Source organism: Trachypithecus francoisi, unplaced genomic scaffold, assembly GCF_009764315.1.
Source record: "Trachypithecus francoisi isolate TF-2019V2 unplaced genomic scaffold, Tfra_2.0 Lachesis_group21, whole genome shotgun sequence".
Taxonomy (NCBI): Eukaryota; Metazoa; Chordata; class Mammalia; order Primates; family Cercopithecidae; genus Trachypithecus; species Trachypithecus francoisi.
In genome coordinates this window covers 1513013-1540338 of record NW_022681467.1, presented here as the reverse complement: position 1 = coordinate 1540338, position 27326 = coordinate 1513013, and the positions used below count along the sequence as shown (strand labels likewise).

The following is a 27326-nucleotide window of genomic DNA, read 5'->3' as shown; positions in this document are numbered from 1 at the left end:
ATGTCCTCTGTAGCTTTGCATAATTCTATTCAAACAGCTCAGGACCTGGAGAACTGGACACGCACAGCTGACCAAACGAGGCTACTTCAGAATAAAATTAACACTGAGTTAACTGAAGTGGCAATGTTAAAATCCACGGTCCTATGGTTAGGGGAACAAGTACAGATCTTGCAGTTGCAGCAGCAATTGCGTTCTCATTTTAACCACATTCATATTTGTGTAAACAACTTAGAATATAACCAAAGTGAGTATCCACGGGACCTTGTGAAAGCTCATTTACAGGTAGCCTTCACATCCAATATCACCTTTGATATTGGTGAATGACAAAACAAAATTCTTGATTTAAACAAGCAAACTCAAAAATGTCACCCTTCTTTAGAAGACTGGACCAAATTCCAGGAAGGCCTGGTAAGCCTCAGCCCTTGGACCTATCTAAAGCACCTCATTAACATCTTACACGTAGTTCTTGGAATAATGCTGTTTTTGTCTCTGTCTTCTGCTCATAGTCTGTAAAATCGGATGGACTGCCAATCAGAGAATGAGAGCTGCCCAGCCTGGCCTTGTTATGCCCTGACCCACGATGTCCCAAAAGCAACCACCAGAGACCAGAGTCAAAGCCAAGCGGCAGGGTTCGCTTTATTTCGAGTTCGAACTCGGTTCTCTCCAGCTAGGCACTAGTTCCCAGGGAGAGACCCCGAGCTCGGGGTTTCAGCCATTTTTATAGTCCGGCACAAACAAGTTACAGAGAATCTGGGGAATTTTACAGTTGTAAGTTACAATTGGCTGACATTTAAAGTTATACATTAGTCAGTTGTTCATTGGTTCCCGCCCTTCGGCCATATCATAAACGGCCGTTCCCGCCCTTTGGCAAAACCACAAATGGCCGTGACGCATTTAGGGACTTTCCACATAACCTTGTTGCTTCAGCATTGGGGGGGGGGGTTTCTTGCCGCCTCTGATTTCCAGTACTTTTCCACTTAGCATTTTTAGTTTTTCTCTTTCTAGCACATTTCCCCCTCTCTCTGGTATCTCAAGAGCCAATCTTGGGTCTTATGTGTCTGATTCGAAGGCCTCAGCGACTACAGGTTGGTACTGGGCTCTCAGGACCATAAGCTGAACAGTGTTGAGTCTCTCTTTTATGAAGTTTGTTAGTTTGTTTATCATGCATGGTCCTATAGTAAGAAGAAGAAGTATACTTGTGAACAGTCCTATGAGGGGCACTAAGAGGGAGTACATAGATGAATTCCACCAGCTGTTGGCGCGGAAGTGAATTGTTGTTTCTGCAACTCTAAGCTAAGTTTATGTAGCTGCTGGCCGGGCGCGGTGGCTCAAGCCTGTAATCCCAGCACTTTGGGAGGCCGAGACGGGCGGATCACGAGGTCAGGAGATCGAGACCATCCTGGCTAACATGGGGAAACCCCGTCTCTACTAAAAACTACAAAAAACTAGCCGGGCGAGGTGGCGGGCGCCTGTAGTCCCAGCTACTCGGGAGGCTGAGGCAGGAGAATGGCGTAAACCCGGGAGGCAGAGCTTGCAGTGAGCTGAGATCCGGCCACTGCACTCCAGCCTGGGCGACAGAGCGAGACTCCGTCTCAAAAAAAAAAAAAAAAAAAAAGTTTATGTAGCTGCTGAACCCGTGTTTCTACGAGTCCAGATTCATTTATATAGAAACAACAATCTTCTTTGAGGAAAAGGCAGGCCCCTCTTTTTCGGCCGTTAATAGGTCTAGTGCACGGCGATTTTGTAAGGTAACTTGGGCAAGGGAAGTTAACTGTCTCTGTAATGAGGCAAGGGATTCGGTGGAAGCCTCCATAGCTATGGAGAATTGTTGAGAGAGTTTTGAAGTGCTGATAAGGGAGTGCCCCAGAGCTCCCCCGGCTAGGCCTGCAGCAACTAGAGATGTAGTGAGTGAGACTCCGGCTACTAGGGGAAGGAATACAGCTCGTTTTGATCTAGGGGAAGGGGCAGAGTCCCATTTTGAAAATTCTGCAGGAGTGCGCAAGGTTAATTGGGGGACTAGCGTGACAGGGAGACACAGTAGGGTCCTAGTGGCCTGAGTGGAAAGGTTTTTGGACAGGGTTCTGTTGCACCAGAAAAAAGAACCGGGAGGGGTGAAGAGGGTTGAGTTAGGAGTAGAAGTTGCATTACAAAGGTCAGAGCTAGCATTTGAATAACAAAAGGGGACCTGTGTCTGTCCGGGGTTCAGGAATAAGGGGATGTCAGGGATTGGTATTTGGCTGTTGTTGGGACTGAGAGAAGCGTTAGAAGGGCCCGGAAGCGGGACTGCTGTTAGTAGTGGTCGCCCTAAAGCTGCGCAGAAGAAGCAGGCAGAGAGGTTGCCTAAGCCAGTAGCGTTTGCAATTTCTTTTTTTTTTTTTTTTTTTAGACGGAGTCTCGCTCTATCGCCCAGGCTGGAGTGCAGTGGCCGAATCTCAGCTCACTGCAAGCTCCGCCTCCCGGGTTCACGCCATTCTCCTGCCTCAGCCTCCCGAGTAGCTGAGACTACAGGCGCCCGCCACCTCGCCCAGCTAGTTTTTTGTATTTTTTAGTAGAGACGGGGTTTCACCGTGTTAGCCAGGATGGTCTCGATCTCCTGACCTCGTGATCCGCCCATCTCGGCCTCCCAAAGTGCTGGGATTACAGGCTTGAGCCACCGCACCCGGCCGTGTTTGCAATTTCTAACCCTTCTTTTAGTAGGGATAACCAGGAAAAGGAGCGGGTAGAAGTTAAAGTTGAAAGCTGGACATTTAATTCCCTTTCCTGGTTCTGTATAGCTGTGTGGAGGGTGGTCTGGATCTGGACGAGGGAGCGCCAGAGAAAGAGACGGCTGCTGGGCCAGGTAGTCCCTGAAGTTAAGTACATGGCTCCTTTCTGCTGGGAGGTCCATCGGGAATCCCAGGGGTCCCAAATGACCCAGGTGTAGCCTAATGTAGTTTTAAAAAATTATGTGACTGCCATTTTTGATTGAGTAGGGACTCAGAAGCCTTTAGGATTTTAACAGTATGGATTCTGCAGGACCTATATGGACAGCCGACACTTTGTTCTACCCATGAATTATTACAATAAGAGAGTGTCTGATCAAAAAGAAAACAAATTGCGGGTGCTGCTTTTCCTGGGTGGTTTTTATTTTTTTATTTTTTATTTATTTATTTATTTATTTTTTGAGACGGAGTTTCGCTCTGTGGCCCAGGCTGGAGTGCAGTGGCCAGATCTCAGCTCACTGCAAGCTCCACCTCCCAGGTTTATGCCATTCTCCTGTCTCAGCCTCCCGAGTAGCTGGGACTACAGGCGCCCGCCACCTCGCCCGGCTAGTTTTTTTTTTGTATTTTTTAGTAGAGACGGGGTTTCACCGTGTTAGCCAGGATGGTCTCGATCTCCTGACCTCGTGATCCACCCATCTCGGCCTCCCAAAGTGCTGGGATTACAGGCTTGAGCCACCGCGCCCGGCCTCCTGGGTGGTTTTTAAAGTCAGTGAAATTTAGATAGATGGGGGAGCTGCAACCCCCGGGGGGACAATCAGCAGTGCCTAATAGATAGCCCTTTTGTTCTGTCTGAGCATAATTGGTCCAGTTTTCAGTCAGGAAGAAATGCCAGGCGAAGGGGGATGTGGCTGGGTTTGCCCATGTCTCCCAACAGGGGGTCCATAAGAGTAAAAGAGCTATAAGAGAAATAAGTGTCATAGTTACAGTTTGGGTTGTTGACGGCGCAGAACAAGCTTTAAAGGGTTTTTTTTTTGGTCTGATCAACTGTCCAGGTCGCTGTCTCACCCGTTGAGGATCCAACAAGGTCCGAGAATGGGTCCACAGGCTTGGCGTGGGTGTGATGGATCCAGGTGACGATACCTGCTACTTTGAGGGCTGTAGGCGTAGTCAGGATCACCTGGAATGGTCCTTTCCACTGGAGTTCTAGGGTCTCCTGTCGGTGACGCTTGACCAGGACCCAGTCTCCCGGTTTATATTGATGTGGAATGGGTGGAGGCCCAGCTTCATATAGTTCTTTTAACTTGGGCCAAACTTCTTCATGAACTTACTGTAGGGCTTGTAAGGAAAACAAAAGTTCAAGACCATTATCTGTGTCAGCTTTGAGGAGGTTGTCTTTTCGGTTGGGCATAATAGGGGGTGGTTTGCCAAACATTATTCCATAAGGGGTAAGTCCTAGTTTATAGGGAGAGTTATGTGCCCTGTACAGAGCGTAGGGGAGGAGGACTACCCAGTTAGCGCCAGTCTCCATGGTCAATTTAGTTAGGGTCTCTTTTAACGTTTTATTTATTCTTTCTACCTGTCCTGAGCTTTGGGGTCGATAGGCACAATGTAGTTTCCAATTAGCCCCAAGGATGGAAGCCAGTTCCTGACTTACCTTTGCAACGAAGGCCGGCCCGTTATCCGACCCTATCATGACTGGAAAGCCGTACCTGGGCAGGATCTCTTCTAGGATCTTTTTGGTTACAATCTGTGCAGTTTCTTTTTTTGTCAGGAAAGCTTCCGCCCATCCTGAAAAGGTATCTATAAAAACTAGTAAGTATTTGTATCCATACTTTCCTGGTTTTATTTCAGTAAAGTCAATTTCCCAATATATCCCAGGTCTATCTCCCCTTTGTCTCTTTCCCGCGGTGTGGGTCCCGTGTCCGGCGTTATTGAGTTGGCACACTACACACTTCTTAACCATGGCATCTATTTTTTCAGAGGCATTTTTGATTTTTAGTCCAGTATGTTGAATTAAATCTAGCATCCGTCGCGTGCCTAGATGAGTGCTTCAATGGATGTGTTCTATTACCCGCTGCCCTAGCTTTTCTGGGAGGATAGTATTGTTGTTAGAGTCTTTCCACCACAGATTACTGACCTGTGTTCCGGGGAGCTTACTTATCCACTGGAGGTCGTCCTCTGAGTAGTCTGGGTGAGACGGCAATTCTCTGGGGCCGGGGTCGGGCAGCTGGAGGGTCAGTAGCCGAGGAGTGATTTTGGCCACTTCTTTTGCAGTCTGATCAGCCAGGTTGTTACCTCGGGCGACCGGGTTAGTGGCCTTCTGATGTCCCGGACAGTGGACGATAGCCAGCTTTTTAGGTTCCCAAAGGGCAGCCAGAAGATTTAAGATTTCTTCTTTGTTTTTAATGTCTTTTCCTTCAGCTGTGAGAAGCCCCCTCTCTTTGTATATAGCACCGTGGATGTGGGCGGTGGCAAAGGCATATCGGCTGTCAGTATATACTGTCAGTTTACGGCCCTTGCCCAGTTTTAGGGCTTGTGCCAAGGCAATTAACTCAGCTCTCTGAGCCGATGTTCCTGGAGGTAATGGCTCGGCCCAAATTATTTCAGTCTCTGAGGTTACTGCCGCCCCTGCATACCTCTGTCCTTGGTGAACGAAGCTGCTCCCGTCAGTGAACCAGGTGAGGTCTGTATCTGGCAGCGGCCGGTCCTGGAGGTCTTCTCTGACTCCATGTACCTGGGCTAGTATTTCAGTGCAGTTGTGGAGCGGCTTACTTAGGTCTGGGTCTGGCAGTAACGATGCTGGGTTTAGGGCCGTCGGGGGTTTGAATGTTATTCTGAGGGGGTTCAGTAACAGCCCCTGGTAATGGGTAAGCCGAGCATTACTGAGCCATCGGTCAGGGGGCTGTCTAAGGATGCCTTCGACAGCGTGGGGGGTGGTGACTTGTAATTCTTGGCCCATGGCCAGTTTATCAGCATCTTTGACCATCAGGGCTGTCACTGCAATCATCCGGAGGCAAGGAGGCCATCCTGCAGCCACCGGATCCAGTCTCTTTGAGAGGTATGCAACTGGCCTGCGCCACGGACCCAAATTTTGAGTTAGAACTGCTTTTGCTATGCCCCGGCTTTCGTCTATGTATAAGTGAAAAGGCTTAGAGACATCCGGAAGACCCAGTGCAGGGGCTGAGAGCAGAGCAGTTTTAATTTGCTGGAAAGCCAGCTCAGTCTCTTCAGTCCAATTGAAGGGCTTTTGCTCTTTGGTAGCCTGATAGAGGGGTTTTGCCAGTTCAGCGAAGCCAGGTATCCAAAGCCTGCAGAACCCTGCAGATCCCAGGAACTCTCTTACCTGTCGTGTTGACTGTGGTCTTGGGATCTGTAGGACAGTTTCTTTTCGGGCATTTGTTAGCCAACGCTGTCCCCCTCTCAGTAGATATCCCAAATAGGTTACTTCTGGCTTGCAGATTTGGGCCTTTTTAGCTGAGGCTTGATAACCTAGGTTTCCCAGGGTTTTTAGGAGGTCTTTGGTTCCTTGGATGCAAGCCTCTGGGGACTTTGCCGCTATTAAGAGATCATCAACATACTGCAAGAGAGTTATACTGGGGTGTTGGCGCTGGTACTCACCCAAGTCTTCGTGTAGGGCTTCATCAAACAGAGTTGGGGAGTTCTTGAATCCTTGTGGCAATCTGGTCCATGTCAGTTGGCCATTTATACCCCTTTCAGAGTCTGTCCACTCGAAGGCAAAAATTTCTTGGCTTTTAGGGGCTAAAGGCAGGCTCAAAAAGGCATCTTGTAGGTCTAGAACAGTATACCATTGATTTTTCAGGGCTCAAAGTGCTCAGGAGGGTGTATGGGTTTGGCACCGTTGGGTGTATATCTATTACCCTTTTGTTGACCTCTCTTAAGTCTTGTACCGGCCTGTATTCTTTACTGTTAGGTTTTCGTATTGGTAACAGCGGAATGTTCCATGGTGAGTGGCAGGGGCGCAGGACTCCATGATCTAGGAGTCGGCGTATGTGTGGCATAATTCCCTCTCTGGCTTCTAGGGCCATTGGGTATTGGCGCACCCAAACAGGGTCCATCCCGGGCTTGAGCTCAACAAAAATGGTGGGACGGTGTTTTGCTAGCCCTAGACCTCCTGTTTCCGCCCAGGCCTCTGGGAAATTTTGGAGCCAGGAGTCCATATTTTGGTTAGGAGGTGTCAACTCCTGATGAAGCCGATATTCCTCCTCTAGAGTCACCGTAAGGACAGATAGTGGCTTATTTTGGGAGTCAGTCACTTTGGGCCCTTCCGGTTGAAAGTGGATCTGGGCCCCCATTTTTGTTAGCAGATCTCTTCCCAACAGAGGACAAGGGTTTTCAGGGATGACCAGGAAGGTGTGGGACACTTTCCCGGTTCCCAAGTCCACCATTCTCTGAGTTGTCCATGGATATTTTTTGACTCCTGTGGCCCCTTGAACCCAGGAGGAGTTGGAAGATAACTTTCCATAGGGCTTGACTAGGACCGAATGTTGTGCCCTGGTATCGACCAGGAACTGGACTGGGGACCCCTCCACTTGTAAAGTTACCCTAGGTTCGGGGAGGGGGTCCGAACCCCATCTTCCCTATTCCATATCTTGAGTAACCAATGTCGGCATGGGTTTGGGCTGCCATTGTCCTTGGCCCGGCTGGCGCTGTTTCCTTTTCGGGCAGTCTTTAATCCAGTGGCCAATTTCTTTACAGTAAGCACCCTGATCTTTGTTTAGGTTGCATCTAGGGGCACGCATGGATTGGGTACCGTCTGGCGGAGGTTGTTCCCTTTGGACGACTGCCGCTAGGACCTTGGTCATTTTTTCAGTGGCCCTAATTTGTCTTTCCTCTGGAGCATCCCTGTTGTTATAAACCCTCTGCGCTATGCGAAGAAGGTCTTGGACCTGTTTTCCTTCCAAATCTTCTAATTTTTGTAATTTTTTCTTAATATCTGGGGCCGCCTGATTGACAAAGGACATAACAACAGCTGCCTGATTCTTGGGGGCTTCTGGATCTATAGGTGTATATTGTCTAAAGGCTTCCATTAGTCTTTCTAGATAAACAGTTGGACTTTCTGTTTTTCCCTGTAAAACAGAGTATACCTTAGCCAAATTAGTGGGCTTGCGAGCTGCAGCCCAGAGACCCGCCATTAGAGTCTGGCGATAAACGAGTAGTTTTCCCCTACCTTCTGCTGTATTGTAGTCCCACGCGGGCCTGGTCAGGGGAAATGCTGCATTAATGAGGTCAGGGTTTGCAGTCGATTGACTGTCATCTCTGGGAACCAGCTTTCTTGCCTCTACCTGTACTCTTTCTCGTTCCTCCGTTGTGAACAGAATTCGGAGGAGCTGTTGGCAGTCATCCCAGGTGGGCTGATGAGTGAACATGACACTGTCTAGAAGGGCTGTTAGGTCTTTGGGGTTGTCAGAGAACCAGGCATTCTGGGTTTTCCAGTTGTACAGGTCACTGGTAGAGAATGGCCAATACTGGAGTCTAGGGTTGCCCGTGTCATCGGGGGGTCCTACTTCCCTTAAGGGGAGTGCTACAGTGGAGTCGGGAACTCGCGGAGTTACCTCCCATTGGGTACGCCTGCGCGTTCATCCCGCCGGCCCTCCCGAACTATGCTCACTTTCAGTTTCCCCCAACGCAGCAGCCGCTTCTCGACCCTCGTGGCTTTCTGGGGGTGCAACCGGTGGGACTTGGGGCCGGGGTCCAGGGGGATGATAAGGCGGGGGTTCCAGGGATATGGGGTCTTGGCTATCAGGCAGTACAGGGGGCAAGGGGGCAGTTGGGATTTTTGGTTTTTGGGTGGTCCCAGCCGGCGCGCGACTAAGGTTTTACAAGGTTCAGAAGTCAACAGAAAGGGAGCTAGCCCCGGGGGCGGATTTCCCACGAGATCTTGCCATACCAAAATGTAGGGGATTTGGTCTGGATGTCCCGTACGGCCCAGTAGGAAAACTCTTGATTTTACCTTAAGGATGATGGGGAGACAAAAAGTTCCCTCGGCTGGCCAGCCAATGCCGAAGGTGGGCCACTCAGAGCGGCACAGGGTTATTAATTTTCCCTTTTTAAGTTCTACACTGAGATCATGTCCTCTTGCTCTTACATCTCTAAAATTATTGACAAGGAGAGAAAGTGGTGTGGTCTGAGAGTTGCCCATTTCAAGGAATTCCTGTTGGTAAAAGATGGGTGGTGAAGGATGTTAGTGTCTGGTCTGGAACTGGCTCCGAAACGGCTCCTTAAATCAAGGTAAATTAGAAGGAGGCACGCAACAGAGAACAACCAGCAAATAAGATAATTTTGATCGCTAGCGCGCCTCAGGCGTAGTACCCGATCAGATTCAGACGGGCCACGGAATACAGAGCCCCAGATGAGTACCAGAGGACGTCTCCCACCGGCCTCTACTGACTGTCCTATAGCGCGTCCGCCAGGACTAGATCAGTCTCAAATACAGACCCTGCGGGATTGTTCAGAGGCAGACAGACAACATACAGACTGAGCCGGCTTACTTACTTTTGCAATGACCCATTGGCCTGGGGTCTGGTGGGCTTAGGGGCAATCCCGGACGAGCCCCCAAATGTTATGCCCAGACCCACGATGTCCCAAAAGCAACCACCAGAGACCAGAGTCAAAGCCAAGCGGCAGGGTTCGCTTTATTTCGAGTTCGAACTCGGTTCTCTCCAGCTAGGCACTAGTTCCCAGGGAGAGACCCCGAGCTCGGGGTTTCAGCCGTTTTTATAGTCCGGCACAAACAAGTTACAGAGAATCTGGGGAATTTTACAGTTGTAAATTTACAATTGGCTGACATTTAAAGTTACACATTAGTCAGTTGTTCATTGGTTCCCACCCTTCGGCCATATCATAAACGGCCGTTCCCGCCCTTTGGCAAAACCACAAATGGCTGTGACGCATTTAGGGACTTTCTACATAACCTTGTTGCTTCAGCATTAAGGGGGGGGTTTTCTTGCCACCTCTGATTTCCAGTACTTTTCCACTTAGCATTTTTAGTTTTTCTCTTTCTAGCGCAGCCTTACATTCTTTCAATTAACACATAAACACAAAGGGAGAGATTTTGGGAGCTGAAAAGGCTAAGGGATCATGATCAGCTCAGCATTCCACTGGAGGCTATATGGTCAAATAGCAAACTGTTTATCATGAATGCAGGATGTGAGCAAACTCACACTGCGCCTGCCACCAAAAGGTTTGCTGAGGGCGTCACTCCCTGGCGCTGGGCACCTTGAAGTTATCTACTGAGAAATCTAGCACCTGTTGTTTACAGGATGCAGTCTGGCAAGCCTGCTGTGAACCAAACAGCAGACCGACAATTACTACCCCACAATCACCCCCCATTTATCGCTATCTGTTTTGCCTAATAAATATGGAGGGCTGTGTAAAGCTCAGGGCCCTTGTCCACTAGAGGCAAGGTGCCCCCGACCCCTTCTTCCAAATATACTCTTTTGTCTCGTCTTTTATTCCCGCATTCATCCCTCTTTGTTCAGTTCCCCTATGTCCGTGCAGGTTACAAGTGGCACCTCCGATCAGCGACGGAATTGGGTGCTCTACAGTCAGGGAGGGCCATGTTAAACCCTTTCCTAAGCCTTGGGTTTTGAGTGAGATGGGGAGCCACTTAAGTGTTCTGAGCAAATAAATGACAGAATTAGACCTTGTAACAAGAAGAAAATCCTATGTGGCAGCTGAATTAAGTGGACAGAAGTGAGACAAAGTGGAGGCAGGAGACCAGTTAGGCTATTCAAATAATGGAGGTGAGAGATGACAGCAGTTTGGCCCAGGGTGGGGACCATGGAGGCGGTAAAATTTAATGGTTAAATTCTCATAGATTTTGAAAGCACAGCTGACAAGGCTTGGTGATAGACATGCTATAGCACAAGAAAGGAGAAGTCAAGGATGACCGCAGAATTGTGGCCCCAGGAATTGCAAGAATAGAACTGCCATTCCCCAAGAGGGAAAGGTCATGGATGGAGTTGGGGGTGGGAGAAGAGTTGGGAGCTCAGCATTGAAGTAGTAGTTGTCAGAAATCAGACCAGAGATGATGAGGAGCCTAAGAGTCAAGGAGGAGTGTGGACCAATGATACAAATGTGGGCAACCACCAAGAGTTGGGCACTGTGTGGGCAGGGCCTTGTGCCTGTAAGAAAGTTTCAATACCCAGTACAGATTTCTCCTCTCCAGCTCTTCCTTCCTTTTTTTGGTTTGCTTGGTTTTTCTGAGATAGAGTCTCGCTCTGTTGTCCAGGTTGGAGCGCAGTGGTGTGATCTCGGCTCACTGCAAACTCCACCTCCTGGGTTCACGCCATTCTCCTGCCTCAGCCTCCCATGTAGCTGGGACTACAGGGGCCGGCCACCACGCCCAGCTCATTTTTTATATTGTTAGTAGAGACGGGGTTTCACTGTGTTAGCCAGGATGGTCACGATTTCCTGACCTTGTGATCCGCCCACCTCGGCCTCCCAAAGTGCTGGGATTACAGGCGTGAGCCACTGCTTCCTGCTGTTGTTGTTTTTGTTTGTTTTCAATTGAAGTGAGTGATAGAGTCAAAACTTTTTTTCTTTTACGTTTTAGTTATTTCCTAGATTTCCAATCTCTCCAGGATGTGTTAGTACATCACTATAAAGAATTTATCATTTACATTTCATAGTATGTTTATTTTGAGATGGAGGCTTGCTCTGTCACCCAGGCTGGAGTGCAGTTGTGTGATCTCAGCTCACTGCAACCTCCCAATCCCAGCATCCCGGGTTCAAGCAATTCTTCTGCCTCAGCCTCCCAAGTAGCTGGGATTACAGGCATGCGCCACCACACCCGGCTAATTTGTTTGTTTGTTTTTGAGAAGAGTCTCCCTCTGTTGCCAGGGTGGAGTGCAGTGGCACAATTTCGGATCACGGCAACCTCTGACTCCCTGGTTCAAGCAATTCTCCTGCCTCAGTCTCCCAAGTAGCTGGGAATACAGGCACGTGCCACCAACCATACCCAGCTAATCTTTTTTTTTTTTTTTTTTTTTGAGAGAGAAGTTTGCTTTTGTCCCCAAGGCTGGAGTGCAATGGCGTGATCTCAGCTCACTGCAACCTCCGCCTCCCAGGTTCAAGAGAGTCTCCTGCCTCAGCCTCCCAAGTAGCTGGGATTATAGGCTTGTGCCACCACACCTGGCTAATTTTTGTATTTTTAGTAGAGACGGGGTTTTACTATGTTGGCCAGGTTAGCCTTGATCTCCTGACCTTGTGATCTGGCCGCCTCGGCCTCCCAAAGTGCTGGGATTACAGGCGTGAGCCACCTCGCCCAGTCTTTTTTTTTTTTTTAAACAGAGTCTTGCTCTGTCACCCAGGCTTGTGCCACCACACCCAGCTAATTTTTGTATTTTTAGTAGAGACTGAATTTCACCATGCTGGCCAGGCTGGTCTGGCTTCCATCTCCTGTACTTAAGTGATCCGCCCACCTCCGCCTCCCAAAGTGCTGAGATTACACACATGAGTCACAGAGCTCAGCCCATAATATGTTTTTAAAAAGTATATCTAGAGATATTGACACAATTATGAATGCAGGCTGAACACTTAGTAATATGGTCTACAATTTACATTGCAATTTCAAAGTATCACTACAAAAGTAATATTTAAAAAGCTGTTGAATTTCTAAATGCATTTCCAATTGACCTTAGATTACCAATTGCCAATAGTTTTCAAAGTGACAAATATTGAAATTTCTAAAGTTACTTTGGAATAAGTAAGCAAATATCTCTCTCGGTTATAGATCATATGTAAGATTAATGCCATATTAAGGAAAGCCAAAGTTATAAAACTAAATTTGTGAAACTGCCCTTTTTTTCTTTCCTTTTCTCTTTTTAGGATGGGTTGAATTAGTACTAAATTTGGGTTTCACAAGGGTGAATTTATCTTTGAAATGGATTTTCGTCCCATTAGGCCGTCTTTTTTTTTTTTTTTTTTTTTTTGAGACAGAGTGTCCCTCTCTCGCTGGGGCTGGAGTGCAGTGACGGGATCTCAGCTCACTGCAAGCTCCGCCTCCCGGGTTTACGCCATTCTCCTGCCTCAGCCTCCCCAGTAGCTGGGACTACAGGCGCCCGCCACCTCGCCCGGCTAGATTTTTTTTTTGTATTTTTTAGTAGAGACGGGGGTTTCACCGTTTTAGCCAGGATGGTCTCGATCTCCTGACCTCGTGATCCGCCCGTCTTGGCCTCCTAGAGTACTGGGATTACAGGCTTGAGCCACCGCGCCCGGCCCATCAGGTAGTCTTGATTGCTTTATAAAAATCTAATACAGGTTTTTAAAAAGTAAATTTTTCAAGCAGTTCATATGTTCGGCCCAAAAGTAAAAACTGAGTTTATCCATTTGCTTCAAATTAAAAATCGACGACCGGAAAGCATACTTTTAAAGGTAAAGTCCTTGTGAGAAGAGTTAAGAATCACGAGAACGGAAATGCGATTTGCTACCTCTGGGTTTCCGTTCGCAGAAGCGCGAGGGGCCCCGCTTTGCGGGTCTAGCTAGCTGGGCCACCCCTCTCGGGTCATGAACCAGGGCACGACAGGGAGCGGGCTCTCCTCACACCGAGCGCCCGGGCGAGGTCAGCTGCAGCCTCGGGATGGAGCCCAGAGCCCTGCCCTGCAGATGACGCGCCACTGCGGCTTCACCTACCCTCCCACAAGATGGCTGCGGGTGGCGCCGAGGATGCTGGGCGCGCGCCCCTCGGAACCCGGGAAGAGGTGGCCGGGGCGGGGCCGGGGGGGGCAGGGCCAGCGGGAGCCCGGCGCTGATTGGCCGGCGTGGCCGGCGGGCCCCCGCCGCTGGTTAGTAGCCGGCGCCCCGGCCTGGGCTGGGATGTGAGGAGCGGCGGGTTCTGGACTCCGGGCTCCGGGCTCCAGGTGGCGGCGACTGAGAGCGGCGGCGGCTGTGAGCGGCGGCATTGCGGCGCAAGCGGGGGGCGAGGCCAGCGGGCGCCGTCGGCGGCCGGCCCTGTCGGCCGCGGGATGAGGAAGCGGACCGAGCCGGTCGCCTTGGAGCATGAGCGCTGCGCCGCCTCGGGCTCGTCCTCCTCCGGCTCGGCCGCCGCGGCGCTGGACGCCGACTGCCGCCTGAAGCAGAACCTGCGCCTGACGGGCACGGGGGCGGCCGAGCCGCGCTGCGCAGCCGACGCGGGAATGAAACGGGCGCTGGGCAGGTGAGGCTTCGCGGAGGGAGGGCTCACCTGGCGCAGGTGCGTCCCGCAGGGGGCCCCAGCACCTCCCAGCACCCCCCAGGGTGGCCGCCCGCCCGATCCGCGGCCGCCCGGGTCCGCGCTGGTGTCCCGCATTTGGCCTGCTGCGGCCCCCCTCCCCCCGCTCCCTTCCCCGGGCAGCGCGGAGGGAGCGCTTTGCCCTGCCCCTGATCCCCTGTGTTCTCCTCCCGCCCTCGCGCTCGGCACTCCCAGCCTAGCCTTGCACCCCGACCCTTTCCCTGGGAAGCCCTGGGGACCCTTACGTTAGGGGCTTGGCGCTGTCCGAAGTCATGACCCCGCGTGGGAGAGCAGGGTAGGGGATGGGGAGTCCTTGGGAGATCCCTGGACGCCAGGCACAGCAGAGGCATGAGGCAGAGGGGCCGGCGCCAGATCCTGAGAGCGCTGGGGCCCACTCGGACCTCCTCTTCCTGCTCTGCATCGGGCCCCGCACCGAGCGCCCGGGCAGGCGCCCCTCAGGCTGGGCTGCGTGCACGGAGCCTTACTGGCACCTTGGGCGCTCGGCGCCTCTCCCAGGTAACTAGGGTCGGGGGCGTGCATCTCTCAGAACTCCGGGACCTTTGGGGAAGGGCTCAGTGGGCCGCAAGTTGTAGGGGAAGGAGGGACTCGAGCATCGCAGCCGTCGGAGGGAAGCCTCTGCTGGTGGTGGTTCGTGGTGCTGGAAATCTGTCCGCACAAGTTCGCCTCCTTGGGAATCACCTTGCAGTCCTGGGTCGTTTGGTTATTGGTGTTCTCCCTTTGGGTAGAAGATGAATGCGTTTATATAAAGCCACTTTCAAAACTGGGATGGAGTTGGGATGGAGATGGGAACATGTTTCATACGGACAGATTTCTTCTCCCATCTGCTGGTTTCCTAATTATCTGGCTGTTTGTAGAACGTAGCATTCCTGGCAGCTTTGAAGCCTTGATATTTCGTGGTGGTTTGAAGAAGTTACTATATGGTGATCTCGGGCCTTGTAGCAGAGCACTTCTTTTTTGACCATCTGGAATGCCCTTAGTTGATGCTGGCCACTTGAGTGTAAAATATTGATGCAAATCGCTCCTAAGGAAAATTAGAATTTCAACTTCATTGCTTAAAAGATCATGAAATTAAACTAGAGACACCTACCTCTAAGTCGATGGTTTGACAGAAGGGCAGAGACTGATAGCTTTGTGTTTATGGGTGTAAAATTATCCAGCATCTGATCAATATCTTTTGTGAAACTAATCTGTTTTCTTTGCTATGGAAAGATTTATTTGCATTAAAAACTCATGATTTAACTTTAATACACTTTTATTAACAGACATAGCACAACGCTTAGATAAATTGGAAAATTCTTCCTTCAAAAAAATCGAATTGCGGGGCGCGGTGGCTCACGCCTGTAATGCCAGCACTCTGGGAGACCGAGGCGGGGCAGATTATCAGAGGTCAGGAGTTCCAGATCAGCCTGACCAACATGGAGAAACCCCTTCTCTACTAAAAATAGGAAATTAGCCGGGCGTGGTGGCGCCTATGCTTGTAATCCCAGCTACTCGGGAGGCTGAGGCAGGAGAATCACTTGAATCTGGGAGGCGGAGGTTGCGGTGAGCCAGGATGTCGCAGAACCGAGATCGCACCATTGCACTCCAGCCTGGGCAACAAGAACGAAACTCCGTCTCAAAAAAAAAAAAAAAGAAAAAATCAAATTGTTTTCCACAACGTTTGGGGAAACAGCGCCGACCTGGCACCTTCCTTGAAGAATGTACTGTATTAAAATGACCCAATTAATTTTTGTTTTCTAGTCGGGACAAAGAGAGGCATTCCAGTTGTGTCCATATCCTTTGGATAAGCAAGACTGTTAGGGGTAAAAAGCAAAACAAAGGGAAGGAAGACCAAATTTGCCAGCTACTGGTTGTCTTCCTTCCCTGCTGGCTCTCTCAGACATCCTTGGACTTTCTCCTTTTCCTCACTCAGACTCTGTGCCACCATCAGCTCTTCACTGAGGCCTTCTTAGACCAGCCCATCCCTGTAGACGTTATTATCACTTACTCGAGATTGTAATTTTTGCTTGTCTGCCTCCCCCGCAACCAGAAGGGAAGCACCATGAGAACAGGAGCTTTGTTTTCTCCACTTAAGTATTTCCAGTACCTGGCACCTAGTAGTTGTTAGAAAATACTTGTTGATTGAACAAATTATCCATTGCGCCACAGAGCCGGCTCCTTTGTGTCTTTTATGATCCTCCTTTTGATCCTTCTCTACATTTTTTAAACTCTTTATTGTCAACATACACGGAAGTAGAGAAGACAATCTAATGAGCCTTCATGTATCCGTCACTTAAAGTTTTCAGTGTTTAGCCAATTTTGAATCATCCATTCATCTTCTTGTTTTTTTTTGGTAGGATGAAAGGTTGGATTTTTTTTTTGAGAAGGAGCCTCGCACTGTCGTCCAGGCTGGAGTGCAGTGGCGATCTTGGCTCACTACAGCGTCCACTTCCCGGGTTCAAGCAATTCTCCAGCTTCAGCCTCCCAAGTAGCTGGGATTACAGGCGCCCGCCACCGAGCCAGGCTAATTTTTGTGTTTTTAGTAGAGACGGGGTTTCACCATGTTGGCCAGGCTGGTCTCAAACTCCTGACCTCGTGATCCACCCGCCTCGGCCTCCAAAATTGCTGGCATTATAGGCATAAGCCACAGTGCCCGGCCTGGAATATTTTTAAACAATTTTTTTTTTAAGGCAGTTCTATCACTCAGGCTGGAGCACAGTGGCATGATCATGGCCCACTGCAGTCCAGATCATGGCCCACTCCTGGGCTCAGGCGATCCTCCCCCATCAGCCTCCCTCGTAGCTGAGATGCTGTGTGTATGCGTTCCTGGTTAATCTTCTTTGTTTTTTTTTTTTTTTTTTTTTTTTGGTAGATCTGAAGTCTCACTATGTTGCCCCCCAGGCTGGTCTTGAATTCCTGGCTTCAAGTGATCCTTCTGTCTGGGTCTCCCAAAGTGCTAGGCGTGAACTACCATGCCAGGCCTAAATTCTCCTGCCTCAGACTCCTGAGAAGGTGGGATTACAAGCCCATGCCACCACACATGGCTAATTTTTGTATTTTTAGTAGGGATGGCGTTTCACCATGTTGACCAGACTGGTCTCCAACTCCTGACTTCAAGTGATCTGCCTGTCACGGCCTCCCAAAGTGTTGGGATTACAGGCGTGAGCCACCATGTCTGACCTCTTTTTCTTTTCTGTTTGCATTGCATTTCTAGAACAAAGTTAAATAATAGGGATGACACTGAGTAACTTGTTTCATTCCTGACTTCAGTGAGAATGCTGTTAGTGTTTTTGCCATTAAGTGCCATGCTGGGGTGTGTTGCTAATGTTGTGGGGAGCTTTCTGTTTTTGTTCCTGCTCCCTCGCTGATGTTTTTAAAATAAAAAATGGTGATTGAGTTTTCTCAAATGCCAGTGTACATCTGTGGAATGATAATAGAGATTTTCTTCTTTTGTCTGTTAACATAGTGAGTTATAGTAATGGATTTATATTATTGAATCATCATTGTATTCCTGGGATAAACTCTCTTATTGTATAGTCAGATTCTACTTATAATTTTTTTTTTTTTTTTTTTTGAGACGGGGTTTCATTCTGTCGCCCAGGCTGGAGTGCAGTGGTGCGATCTTGGGTCACTGCAACCTCTGCCTCTCAGGTTCAAGCAATTCTCCGGCCTCAGCCTGCCGAATAGCCGGGATAGGCGCATGCCACCATGCTCTGCTAATTTTTGTATTTTTAGTGGAGATACGATTTTGCCGTGTTGACCAGGCTGGACTCAATCTACTGACTTCAGATAATCTACCCACCTCAGCCTCCCAAAGTGCTGGGATTATAAGGTGTGAGCCACTGCACCTCGCTTATTTATTGTTATTTTATTTAGAAATTTTACATCATTATTTGTGAGAATAGTGTGTAATTTTCTCTTATGCAACCTTTATCAAGTTGTTTTAGTGTTTTCTATAGCTTTATAAAAAGTTTCTTTTTTTTTTTTTTTTTTTTTTTGAGACGGAGTCTCGCTCTGCCGCCCAGGCTGGAGTGCAGCGGCCGGGTCTCAGCTCACTGCAAGCTCCGCCTCCTGGGTTTACACCATTCTCCTGCCTCAGCCTCCCAAGCAGCTGGGACTACAGGCGCCCGCCATGTCGCCCGGCTAGTTTTTTTTGTATTTTTTAGTAGAGACGGGGTTTCACCATGTTAGCCAGGATGGTCTCGATCTCCTGACCTCGTGATCCGCCCGTCTCGGCCTCCCAAAGTGCTGGGATTACAGGCTTGAGCCACCGCGCCCGGCCAAAAGTTTCTTATATAACATTTTATTCTAAACTTTTATTGTTATTATTTTGAGACGGAGTCTCGCTTTGTCACCCAGGCTGGAGTGCAGTGGCGCGATCTCGGCTCACTGCAAGCTCTGCCGCCTAGGTTCATGCAATTCTCCTGCCTCAGCTTCCAGAGTAACTGGAACTATAGGCGCCTGCCACCCCACTCGGCTAATTTTTTGTGTTTTTTTTAGTAGAGATGGGGTTTCACTGTGTTATCCAGGATGGTCTCGATCTCCTGACCTCGTGATCTGCCCGCCTTGGCCTCCCAAAGTGCTGGGATTACAGGTGTCAGCCACCGCGCCCGGCCATTTTATTCTAAACTTTTAGCCAGCTTAAAAATTTTTTAATTATTTGTTTAAAATTTGGTAGGAATTTTCTTATAAAACTGTCTAAGCCTGGTGCCTTTCTATTTATTTATTTATTTATTTATTTAACTTTTTTGGTACATACAGGTCTTGCCATGTTGCCTAGGCTAGTCTTGAACTTCTCTTTCAAGCAGTGCTTCTACCTCTGTCCCCCAAAGTATTGGGATTATAGGCATGAGCCACCATCCTAGCCAGTGCTGTTTCAGAATATAGCACTTCGGTAACTACTACAGTGTCTTCTATGTCATTGACCTGTTTAAATTTGCTATGTCCTGATTTCAGTTTTGGCAGTTTATGTATTCATATAAAATTATCAATTTAATTCACCTTTTTTCCTCTGTACCTGTGGCCATCTCACCAGTTTTGTTCCCTGTTTTTTGTAATTAGGGTTTTTCCTCTTTTTTTTTTTTTTTTTTGAGATGGAGTTTCACTCTTGTTGTCCAGGCTGGAGTGCAATGGCATGATCTTGGCTCATTGCAACCTCCACCTCCCAGGTTCAAGCAATTCTCCTGCCTCAGCCTACCGAGTAGCTGGGATTACAAGTATGTGCCACACCATACCCAGCTAATTTTGTATTTTTCGTAGAGACAGGGTTTTTCCATGTTGGTCAGGCTGGTCTCGAACTCCCAACCTCAGGTGATCTGCCCGTCTTGGCCTCCCAGAGTGCTGGGATTACAGGCATGAGCCACCACACCTGGCCTGCTTTTTCCTCTTGATTTAGGCTAGTCAATAATATATCTATTATCCATACATACACTGAAGTGGGGAAAAATATAAACACACACACATACATATTTTCTGCTCCATCAAAGAAAATATTTATCTTTTTTAGTTCTGGGAGATTAGGGGGATGCTGAGGGCAGCAGACAAGTGGAGAGAACAGGTTCTGTCTGAAGGGGACAGCAGCTACCACACCCTGTCCTGTTGCTGCCTGGCAGGAATGTGGTCCCAGAGTGGCCAGATCGTCCAGTCTTTCTGGAAAAGACCAGCTGGTGTTTTTTTTTAGTTAGTTTTGTTTTGTGTTTGAGATCGGGTTTGGCTCTACACCCAAACTGGAGTGCTGCGGTGCAGTCATGGCTCACTGCAGCCTGTGCCTCCCAGGGTCAAATGGTCTTCGCACCTCAGCCTTACAAGTAGCTGGGACTACAGGCAGCCACCACCATACCTAGCTAATTTTTGTATTTTTTGTACAGACAGGGTTTTGCCATGTTGCCCAGACTGGACTTGAACTCCTGAGCTCCAGTGATCCACCTGCCTGAGCCTCCCAAAGTACTGGGATTAAAGGCATGAGCCAGTGCACCCAACCTTTTGTTTGTTTATGTAAATTTTTTTTGTCTTAGTGTCTGTGCTTGTGTGTGTGTGTAGTATTGCCAACTTTTTTAACATTGGTAAGTAATTCAGATGAGAGCAATTTTGGAGGTCAAGAAGAACCCTAAACCAGTTTTTTTTTTTTTTTTTTTTTAAATTCTGGGCTGAAAGGTAATTTTTAAAGGTAAATATCTCATTCATGGGTCACCTCTGTACTCCTTGGGACGAGGAACTAGATAAGTTTTTCTTTGCATGGTGTCTGGTGTGAGGAGGTACTGGGCAAATGAGTGACTTTTTTTTCTTTTTTTCTTTTTTTTGAGACAGAGTCTTGCTCTGTCACCCAGGCTACAGTGCAGTGGCATGATCTCGGCTCACTGCAACCTCTGCCTCCCAGATTCAAGCGATTCTTCTGCCTCAGCCTCCCGAGTAGCTGGGACTACGGGCACCTGCCACCATGCCCGGCTAATTTTTTTTGTTTTTGTTTTTGAGACAAGAGTCTCCTATTGCCCAGGCTGGAGGGCAGTGGCGCAATCTCGGCTCACTGCAACCTGTGCCTCCCAGGTTCAAGTGATTCTCCTGCCTCAGCCTCCCAGGTAGCTGGGATTACAGGTGCGCGCCACCATGCCTGGCTAATTTTTTGTATTTTTAGTAGAGATGAGGTTTCCCCATTTGGTCAGGCTAATCTTGAACTCCTGACCTCATGATCCGCCCGCCTTGGCCTCCCAAAGTGCTGGGATTACAGGCGTGAGCCACTGTGCCCAGCCTTAATTTTTGTATTTTTAGTAGAGACGGGCTTTCACCATATTTACTAGGCTGGTCTTGAACTCCTGACCTTGTGATCCGCCCGCCTCAGCCTCCCAAAGTGCTGGGAATACAGGCGTGAGCCACTATGCCCAGCCCAAATGGGGAATTTTGTGGGCCTTTCATTAGCCCTGGAATTCTTGGCAATGTGCGTTGAAGGCACGACTGGTCTAATTTGGACCCTGAGAAGGCAGTCATGCGATGTACACGGTCTGTGTGTCACCTAGTCTTTATCCTCCGCCTCCCAACCAACAGGCCAGATCTGCTGGATGGACAGAGATCAGTGGGCTGCATGGGAGGTTTCATAGCCAGATCACCCTCACACGTAAATGCCAAAGAACACAGTCATCACACCTCGTTCTTCCTTGACCCAAAGAAGATACTTTATCCAAGGTTGCTAATGGCTTCCCCCTAACCCAGAAGGGTGGATGGCTGAGGTTAACATCTGTCTTCTTCAGTGTCAGCCTTCCCCAGGTTCGGTATCAACCTCACCCTCTAAGTGTCCCTGCATGGTATCTCTTCATCTTTTCTTTACAGATTAGGAAGATGGAAGCAAGTTCTGAGCTAGCTTTTGTGATTAAAGTCCACTTTGTCCATCTCCTTTTTCCTTTTGCTCCACTCTCAGTACAGTCTGTGCCAGGATTGTGACAAGGCACGGGGCTGGCTTTGTTTATGGTGCCGCAGCTGGCCCCCCACCCCCCACAACTGGTGCTGGTTCTCCTCTTCCTAACTCAGTGTACCTTATCATGGCTGCACTCCAGCCAGGGACCGGCTACACTGGGACTTGGTGCTTTGCCACTGCCTTCTGCTTTATTAGGACTCTGCATCCTGTATCTCTGCTTGGTTCCTAGTTCCTTTCAGCCACAGTGTCCCTTCCCAAGGGAGTGCCCACCTTCTATGGCAGACAGGCCTGAACTGTGAGGGGTATCTTTGGGCAGGCTGAAAGCACCTGAGGCACTTTCATGGAGGAAACCTTGGAGAGAGGCATGGAAGATGGATCACCTTGTCAGGTTTTTGCTAACAGCTTTGGAGACAGGACCTCATTTCAGACTCCTGCTGCTACTTCTCCTCCTCCTCTTCATTCCCCTCCTTTCTCTCCTCCTCCCTTGGAACACTTTTCCTTCCAGAGTGAAATCTGCAGGGAAAGTGTTTATTGAAATATAACCTGAAAAGCTGACAGATTAAGTCGATGCTCTTCACCCAGAGATGATGCCACAAGACTTCAGGCTCAGTGTGCTTGTGCTTTGGCAGGGGCTCTTTCAGCATGAGAGTGGGTAAGCCATCTGTCTCGTGCCACACTGAGAGCCAGTCAGTGAACAGGGGCCAAGAGCCAGGATGCCAGAACCAAAGTGTCCCATTACCAGCAAGACTTCTCATTTAGACCTGGGCCCCTTTGTATTGTGATTTACTGTTGCAGAGGATAGCCTTCATAGAGACCCGGGTCTCAAGTGAGTTTTCAGATTCTCTGGCTTGGGTGAGTTGTGTAACACCCTGAGTTTGTTTCTTCATCTGTGATGTGGGGATTAGAGTGTCTCCCCTGTAGGATTGTGGTGAGGCCCAGGTGTGTGGAATGTTCGTGGCACGTGGTGTGTGCTTGGTCAGTGACGTCTTCTAGGTGACTAGCCCCATGATGATTATAATATTAAGAGTTGAGGGTGCTGGCTGGTGTGGTTGCTCATGCCTTTAATCCCAGCACTTTGGGAGGCCGAGGCAGGCAGATCACTTGAGGTCAGGAGTTCAGGACCAGCCTGGCCAATGTGGTTAAACACCATCTCTACTAAAAAGATAAAAATTAGCCAGGCAGGGTTGTAAGCACCTGTAATCCCAGATGAGGGATTACCTCCTGTAATCCTGCGAGGCTGAGGCAGGAGAATCGCTGGAACCCAGGAAGTAGAGGCTGCAGTGAGCCGAGATTGCGCCACTGCACTCCAGCCTGGGCGACAGAGCAAGACTTTGTCTCAGAAACAAAACAAAACAAAACAAACAAGAAAACACGAGTTGAGGGTACTGAGAAAGATCTGTTAGCGCATGTCAAGAAGGATTTTCTTCTACCCTTTTCTGCCCCAAATAATTAAGAGTCTGGCTTCTCAGCCAGTCATACATATAGGGTGCATCCTGACCAGTTAATGTGTCTGTTGGTATTAGAGCATTTATAGCACTACTGTTTGCTTATTTAACACTTTTTTCCAGCCACTCATTTAACAGTTTGAGTACCTGTTAGGCCCAGTAACACCTGTGAATGCCGAGGCCATGGCAGTTCTCCTGGCCTTTACATTCTGGTAGGGAGGGCAGATAACACATGAAGAAACATGTGATGCCACATGCTCAGGGCACTAAGGAGGAAAATGGTCCCAGTGAGGAAACAGCCACAGATGAGGCCCTGTGACTGTGTGTGCACAGTCCGGGTGTACAGGGGACGTTTCTGACAAGGAGACATGTGAACGGATGCCACTGGCTGCTTTAGAAAAGAGAAATGGCAGGCCGAGCGCGGTGGCTCAAGCCTGTAATCCCAGCACTTTGGGAGGCCGAGACGGGCGGATCACGAGGTCAGGAGATCTAGACCATCCTGGCTAACGCGGTGAAACCCTGTCTCTACTAAAAAATACAAAAAACTAGCCGGGCGAGGTGGCGGGCGCCTGTAGTCCCAGCTACTTGGGAGGCTGAGGCAGGAGAATGGCGTAAACCTGGGAGGCGGAGCTTGCAGTGAGCTGAGATCCGGCCACTGCACTCTAGCCTGGGCGACAGAGCGAGACTCCGTCTCAAAAAAAAAAAAAAAAAAAAAAGAGAAATGGCATGATGTGTGTGTCATCATGTCACTCTGACTGTGTGACAAGCACAGACTGCAGTGGGCAAGCAGGGAGACCAGCTAGGGGCTACCAGAGTCATCCAGGCAAGAGATGACAGGGGCTCAAGCTGGGATAGCAGCTGTGGAGATGAGAAGAAGCATGTGATTCTGGATTCACAAACTACTTTTTGAGCAACAGGAAGAATGGAGTTGCCAGATACTGAGATGGGGACAGATGTGGAAAGAGCAAGTGCTTTGGGGCAGGAGAAGTAATCTGTTTGGTTTTGGACATACTGACGTGTCTGTTAAACATCCAGATGGATAGGGGATAGAGTTCAAGGGGAAGGTTAGGGCTTGTATCTGACCATGGCTGTGGCAGGTGGTACCTAGAGCCCTGCAGCAGACTCGCCCAGCAGGCAAGTCAGGACAGAGGAGCCAGGACCTGGGCACTGAGTTAGGAGGATTGCTGGGAAAAAATGTCAAGGTAGCCACCTAAAGAAGGCCTGTTGGAGAAGAAAGCATGATCTGCGATTGGATTTGGTGACATGAGATCAGCATTGACAGGAGTGTCTTACTGCAGTGGTGGGGGCAAAAGCCTAATGGTGAGACCTCAAGGAAGAAGTGGAGAGAGGAAATGTAGGTAGCTTTTCCAGAGAGCTGTGCAGGAAAGGGGGAAAGACGGGGAGGGATGGCTGGAGGGGGTAAGTTTTCTTAGCAGTGATATTAGATACCAAAAAATAAATAAATAATAGCATCACTATGCTATAGGATAACTTCAGGCAGCCCATTATATTGATCATTATAATATTATCATAATTAAAGTGATATATTAGCCAAAATCGCACCATTGCAGTCCAGCCTGGGCAACAAGAGCGAAATTCCATCTCAAAAAAACAAAAAACAAAACAACACATACTGTAATTGTATTCCATATGTTCCAGAAGTTAAGTGGAGTCATGGAATATCTGAAAATTACCCAAATTGAATTTCTAAAGATGAAAACCACAATGTGTGAGGTAAAGGTTACACTGAAAGGAATTACACTGAAGGGCAGATTAAACACTGCTAAAGAAAGGGCTCGACTATTCAACGTGAAACCTGGGGAAAAGAGAACCAAACAAATTTTCAAAAGCATCATTAGGAAGCCAGCTGCAGTGGCACACACCTGTACTCCTACCATGCCTGAAATCCCAGCACACCTGTAATCCTAGCACTTTGGGAGGATAAAGAAGGAGGATCGCTTGAGCCCAGGAATCTGAGACCAGCCTGGGCAACAAAGGGAAACCTCATCTAGACCAAAAAAAAAAATAAAAATGAGCCAGGCGTAGTGTGCACAATTGTTTGAGCCCGAGAGATCAAGGTGGTGTAAGCCATAAACAAGCCACTGCACTCTGGTCTGGGCAACAGAGTGAGACCCTGTCTCAAAAAATATATATAAATAAATAAAAGCATCACTATGCTACAGGATAACTTCAAACAGCCTATTATATGATATTTTTTTTTTTTTTTTTTTTTTTTTTTTTTTCTTTTTTGAGGCGGAGTCTCACTCTGTCGCCCGGACTGGAGTGCAGTGGCCGGATCTCAGCTCACTGCAAGCTCCGCCTCCCGGGTTTACGCCTTCTCCTGCCTCAGCCTCCCGAGTAGCTGGGACTACAGGCGCCCGCCATCTCGCCCGGCTAGTTTGTGTTTTTAGTAGAGACGGGGTTTCACCATGTTAGCCAGGATGGTCTCGATTCCTGACCTCGTGATCCGCCCGTCTCGGCCTCCAAAGTGCTGGGATTACAGGCTTGAGCCACCGCGCCCGGCCATATGATAATTATATTCATAATATGCGATATTAGAACAATCTGGAGTGTGCATGGGAATAATCCAGGAGAGAGGGAAGATGGACGGCATGGGACAGAGTAGGTGCAGTGATGCCTCTGGGCCTGTGAGAAGGGACGGGACCCAGTGTTCTGAGGCTGACCAGAGGAGCTCCCCTCAGTTAGGAAGGAAGGCCAAGGCTGTGGGGAAAGACGTGGGTAAGTTGATCAATTTGTGGGTGAAGGAATCTGCCAGTTCTGTTCTGAGTGCTTGTGCCATCCTTAGGAAAGAAGCAGCAAGGCCTTCTGCTAGGAGGGCAGAGGGAAGAGGAGCTATTGGGCCTCTGTCTCTCAGTTCCCCACATGGGCCCAGTCTGAGCTCTCACTCCTCAGCCTAACCAGAATCTTCCCATCACACTTGCTAAATTCTCATTAACATCAACAATCATACTGCCTAGCAGGGACTCTTCTTTCTGACATGTAATGTTTTTAAAAAAGATGACAAAGACAGTTCCCATGGGAAGTCATTGCAGTTGTGACCTGCTGTGTATCTGTGGAGTTGGCATGTTCGGCATAGCTGAGTGCTCTGGCAAGCCTGCATGGGGTCCCTGCACACATGCCAGCATGGAGGGGCTCAGGGCTGGGCTTGAGGCGAAGGTGGGAGAAAGGTCCACATGAACTGAGGTCATGACAGAGTATTCAGGTGGGACCAGGCAGAAGTCTCGGTCCTGGGGCTTGCTGGTACACAGATTGCTAAGTTTCTTCCTTGTTAAATAGAATTAATCTTGAGATGGTACTTGTGGGCTGAGTTGCCTCACTCACTTGTGATACGCTTAGCAGATGAGAAAATGTCCTGAGATAATGAGAGCAGAGGGCAGATGGGTGTCAGTGTGGGAGCAGCTGAAAAGGCCAGGACTTTTGGGTTTGTAAAGGTGAAGGTGGACACAGGCTGTCAGTGAGGGAATACATGCATACCTCAGGGGTGCTGAAACTTAGGGTTTGTTCTTTTTTTTTTTTTTTTTTTTTTTTGAGGCAGAGTCTCGCTCTGTCGCCCAGACTGGAGTGCAGTGGCGCAATCTCGGCTCACTGCAAGCTCCGCCTCCCGGGTTCACGCCATTCTCCTGCCTCAGCCTCCCGAGTAGCTGGGACTACAGGCGCCCGCCACCTCGCCCGGCTAGTTTTTTGTATTTTTAGTAGAGACGGGGTTTCACCATGTTAGCCAGGATGGTCTCGATCTCCTGACCTCGTGATCCGCCCGTCTCGGCCTCCCAAAGTGCTGGGATTACAGGCTTGAGCCACCGCGCCCGGCCAGGGTTTGTTCTTAAAGCCTCAAAGAAGTTGTCCTGAGCTTCATGGTAAAAAAAAAAAAAAAAAAAAAAAAATTCAAATTGTCTTCAGTTCTTTTTTTTTTTTTTTTTTTTTTGAGACGGAGTCTCGCTCTGTCGCCCAGGCTGGAGTGCAGTGGCCGGATCTCAGCTCACTGCAAGCTCCGCCTCCGGGTTCACGCCATTCTCCCGCCTCAGCCTCCCGAGTAGCTGGGACTACAGGCGCCCACCACCTCGCCCGGCTAGTTTTTTGTATTTTTTTTAGTAGAGACGGGGTTTCACCGTGTTAGTCAGGATGGTCTCGATCTCCTGACCTCGTGATCCGCCCGTCTCGGCCTCCCAAAGTGCTGGGATTACAGGCTTGAGCCACCGCGCCCGGCCGTCTTCAGTTCTTATCAGACTAGTGGGGTCTTCAAACAAAGCTTGGGGTGTGTTGACTGAACTATTTGTAATGGAAAGGTAAGAATGTTCAGGGTGGATGCCGGTCATTTTGATGCGGTAGTTCAGATCACTAGAATAGATACGATTTTTAACTTTCAGCTGTTTTTTTCTCCTAATAATGTATGTGTCATATATGCCCTACCCCTTCATCCTTGACCTTTGCCACTCCTGGTCCTGGATGACCACATTGCTCCCACCTGAAAGTGGCCCTGTCAATGCCAAGTGCCCATACGTCATTTTATTCAGTAGCTACTGTAT

The 27326-nt window shown here is 49.0% G+C and overlaps 2 protein-coding genes across 6 annotated transcripts in view; one reads left to right on the top strand and one right to left on the bottom strand.

Moving 5' to 3' along the window:
* Positions 1–4163: 4163 nt before the first annotated feature.
* LOC117068350 lies at positions 4164–5871 on the bottom strand. The gene is made up of 2 exons (XM_033185414.1): positions 4840–5871; positions 4164–4502 (listed from the first exon to the last, which is right to left on the bottom strand). The coding sequence occupies exons 1-2, from the start codon at positions 5707–5709 to the stop codon at positions 4470–4472; spliced, it is 903 nt and encodes a 300-aa protein (XP_033041305.1). The 5' UTR covers positions 5710–5871; the 3' UTR covers positions 4164–4469.
* A 7519-nt stretch (positions 5872–13390) lies between these two features.
* ABHD12 (abhydrolase domain containing 12, lysophospholipase) overlaps positions 13391–27326 on the top strand; it is a 97557-nt gene continuing 83621 nt past the window's right edge. For all 5 annotated transcript variants that reach the window (XM_033185411.1, XM_033185409.1, XM_033185412.1 and 2 more), the window contains exon 1: positions 13391–13878. In XM_033185411.1, the coding sequence (XP_033041302.1) occupies positions 13688–13878 (191 nt within the window). In that variant the 5' untranslated portion in view covers positions 13391–13687. The remainder of the gene's footprint in view (positions 13879–27326) is intronic.

Coding starts and splice junctions, on each gene's coding strand:
- LOC117068350 (XM_033185414.1), bottom strand. CDS start 5,709: ATGATTGCAGTGACAGCCCTGATGGTCAAAGATGCTGATAAACTGGCC. Junction 4,503..4,839: donor GTAAGCTCCCCGGAACACAG/GTCAGTAATCTG, acceptor TAGTTTTTATAG/ATACCTTTTCAGGATGGGCG.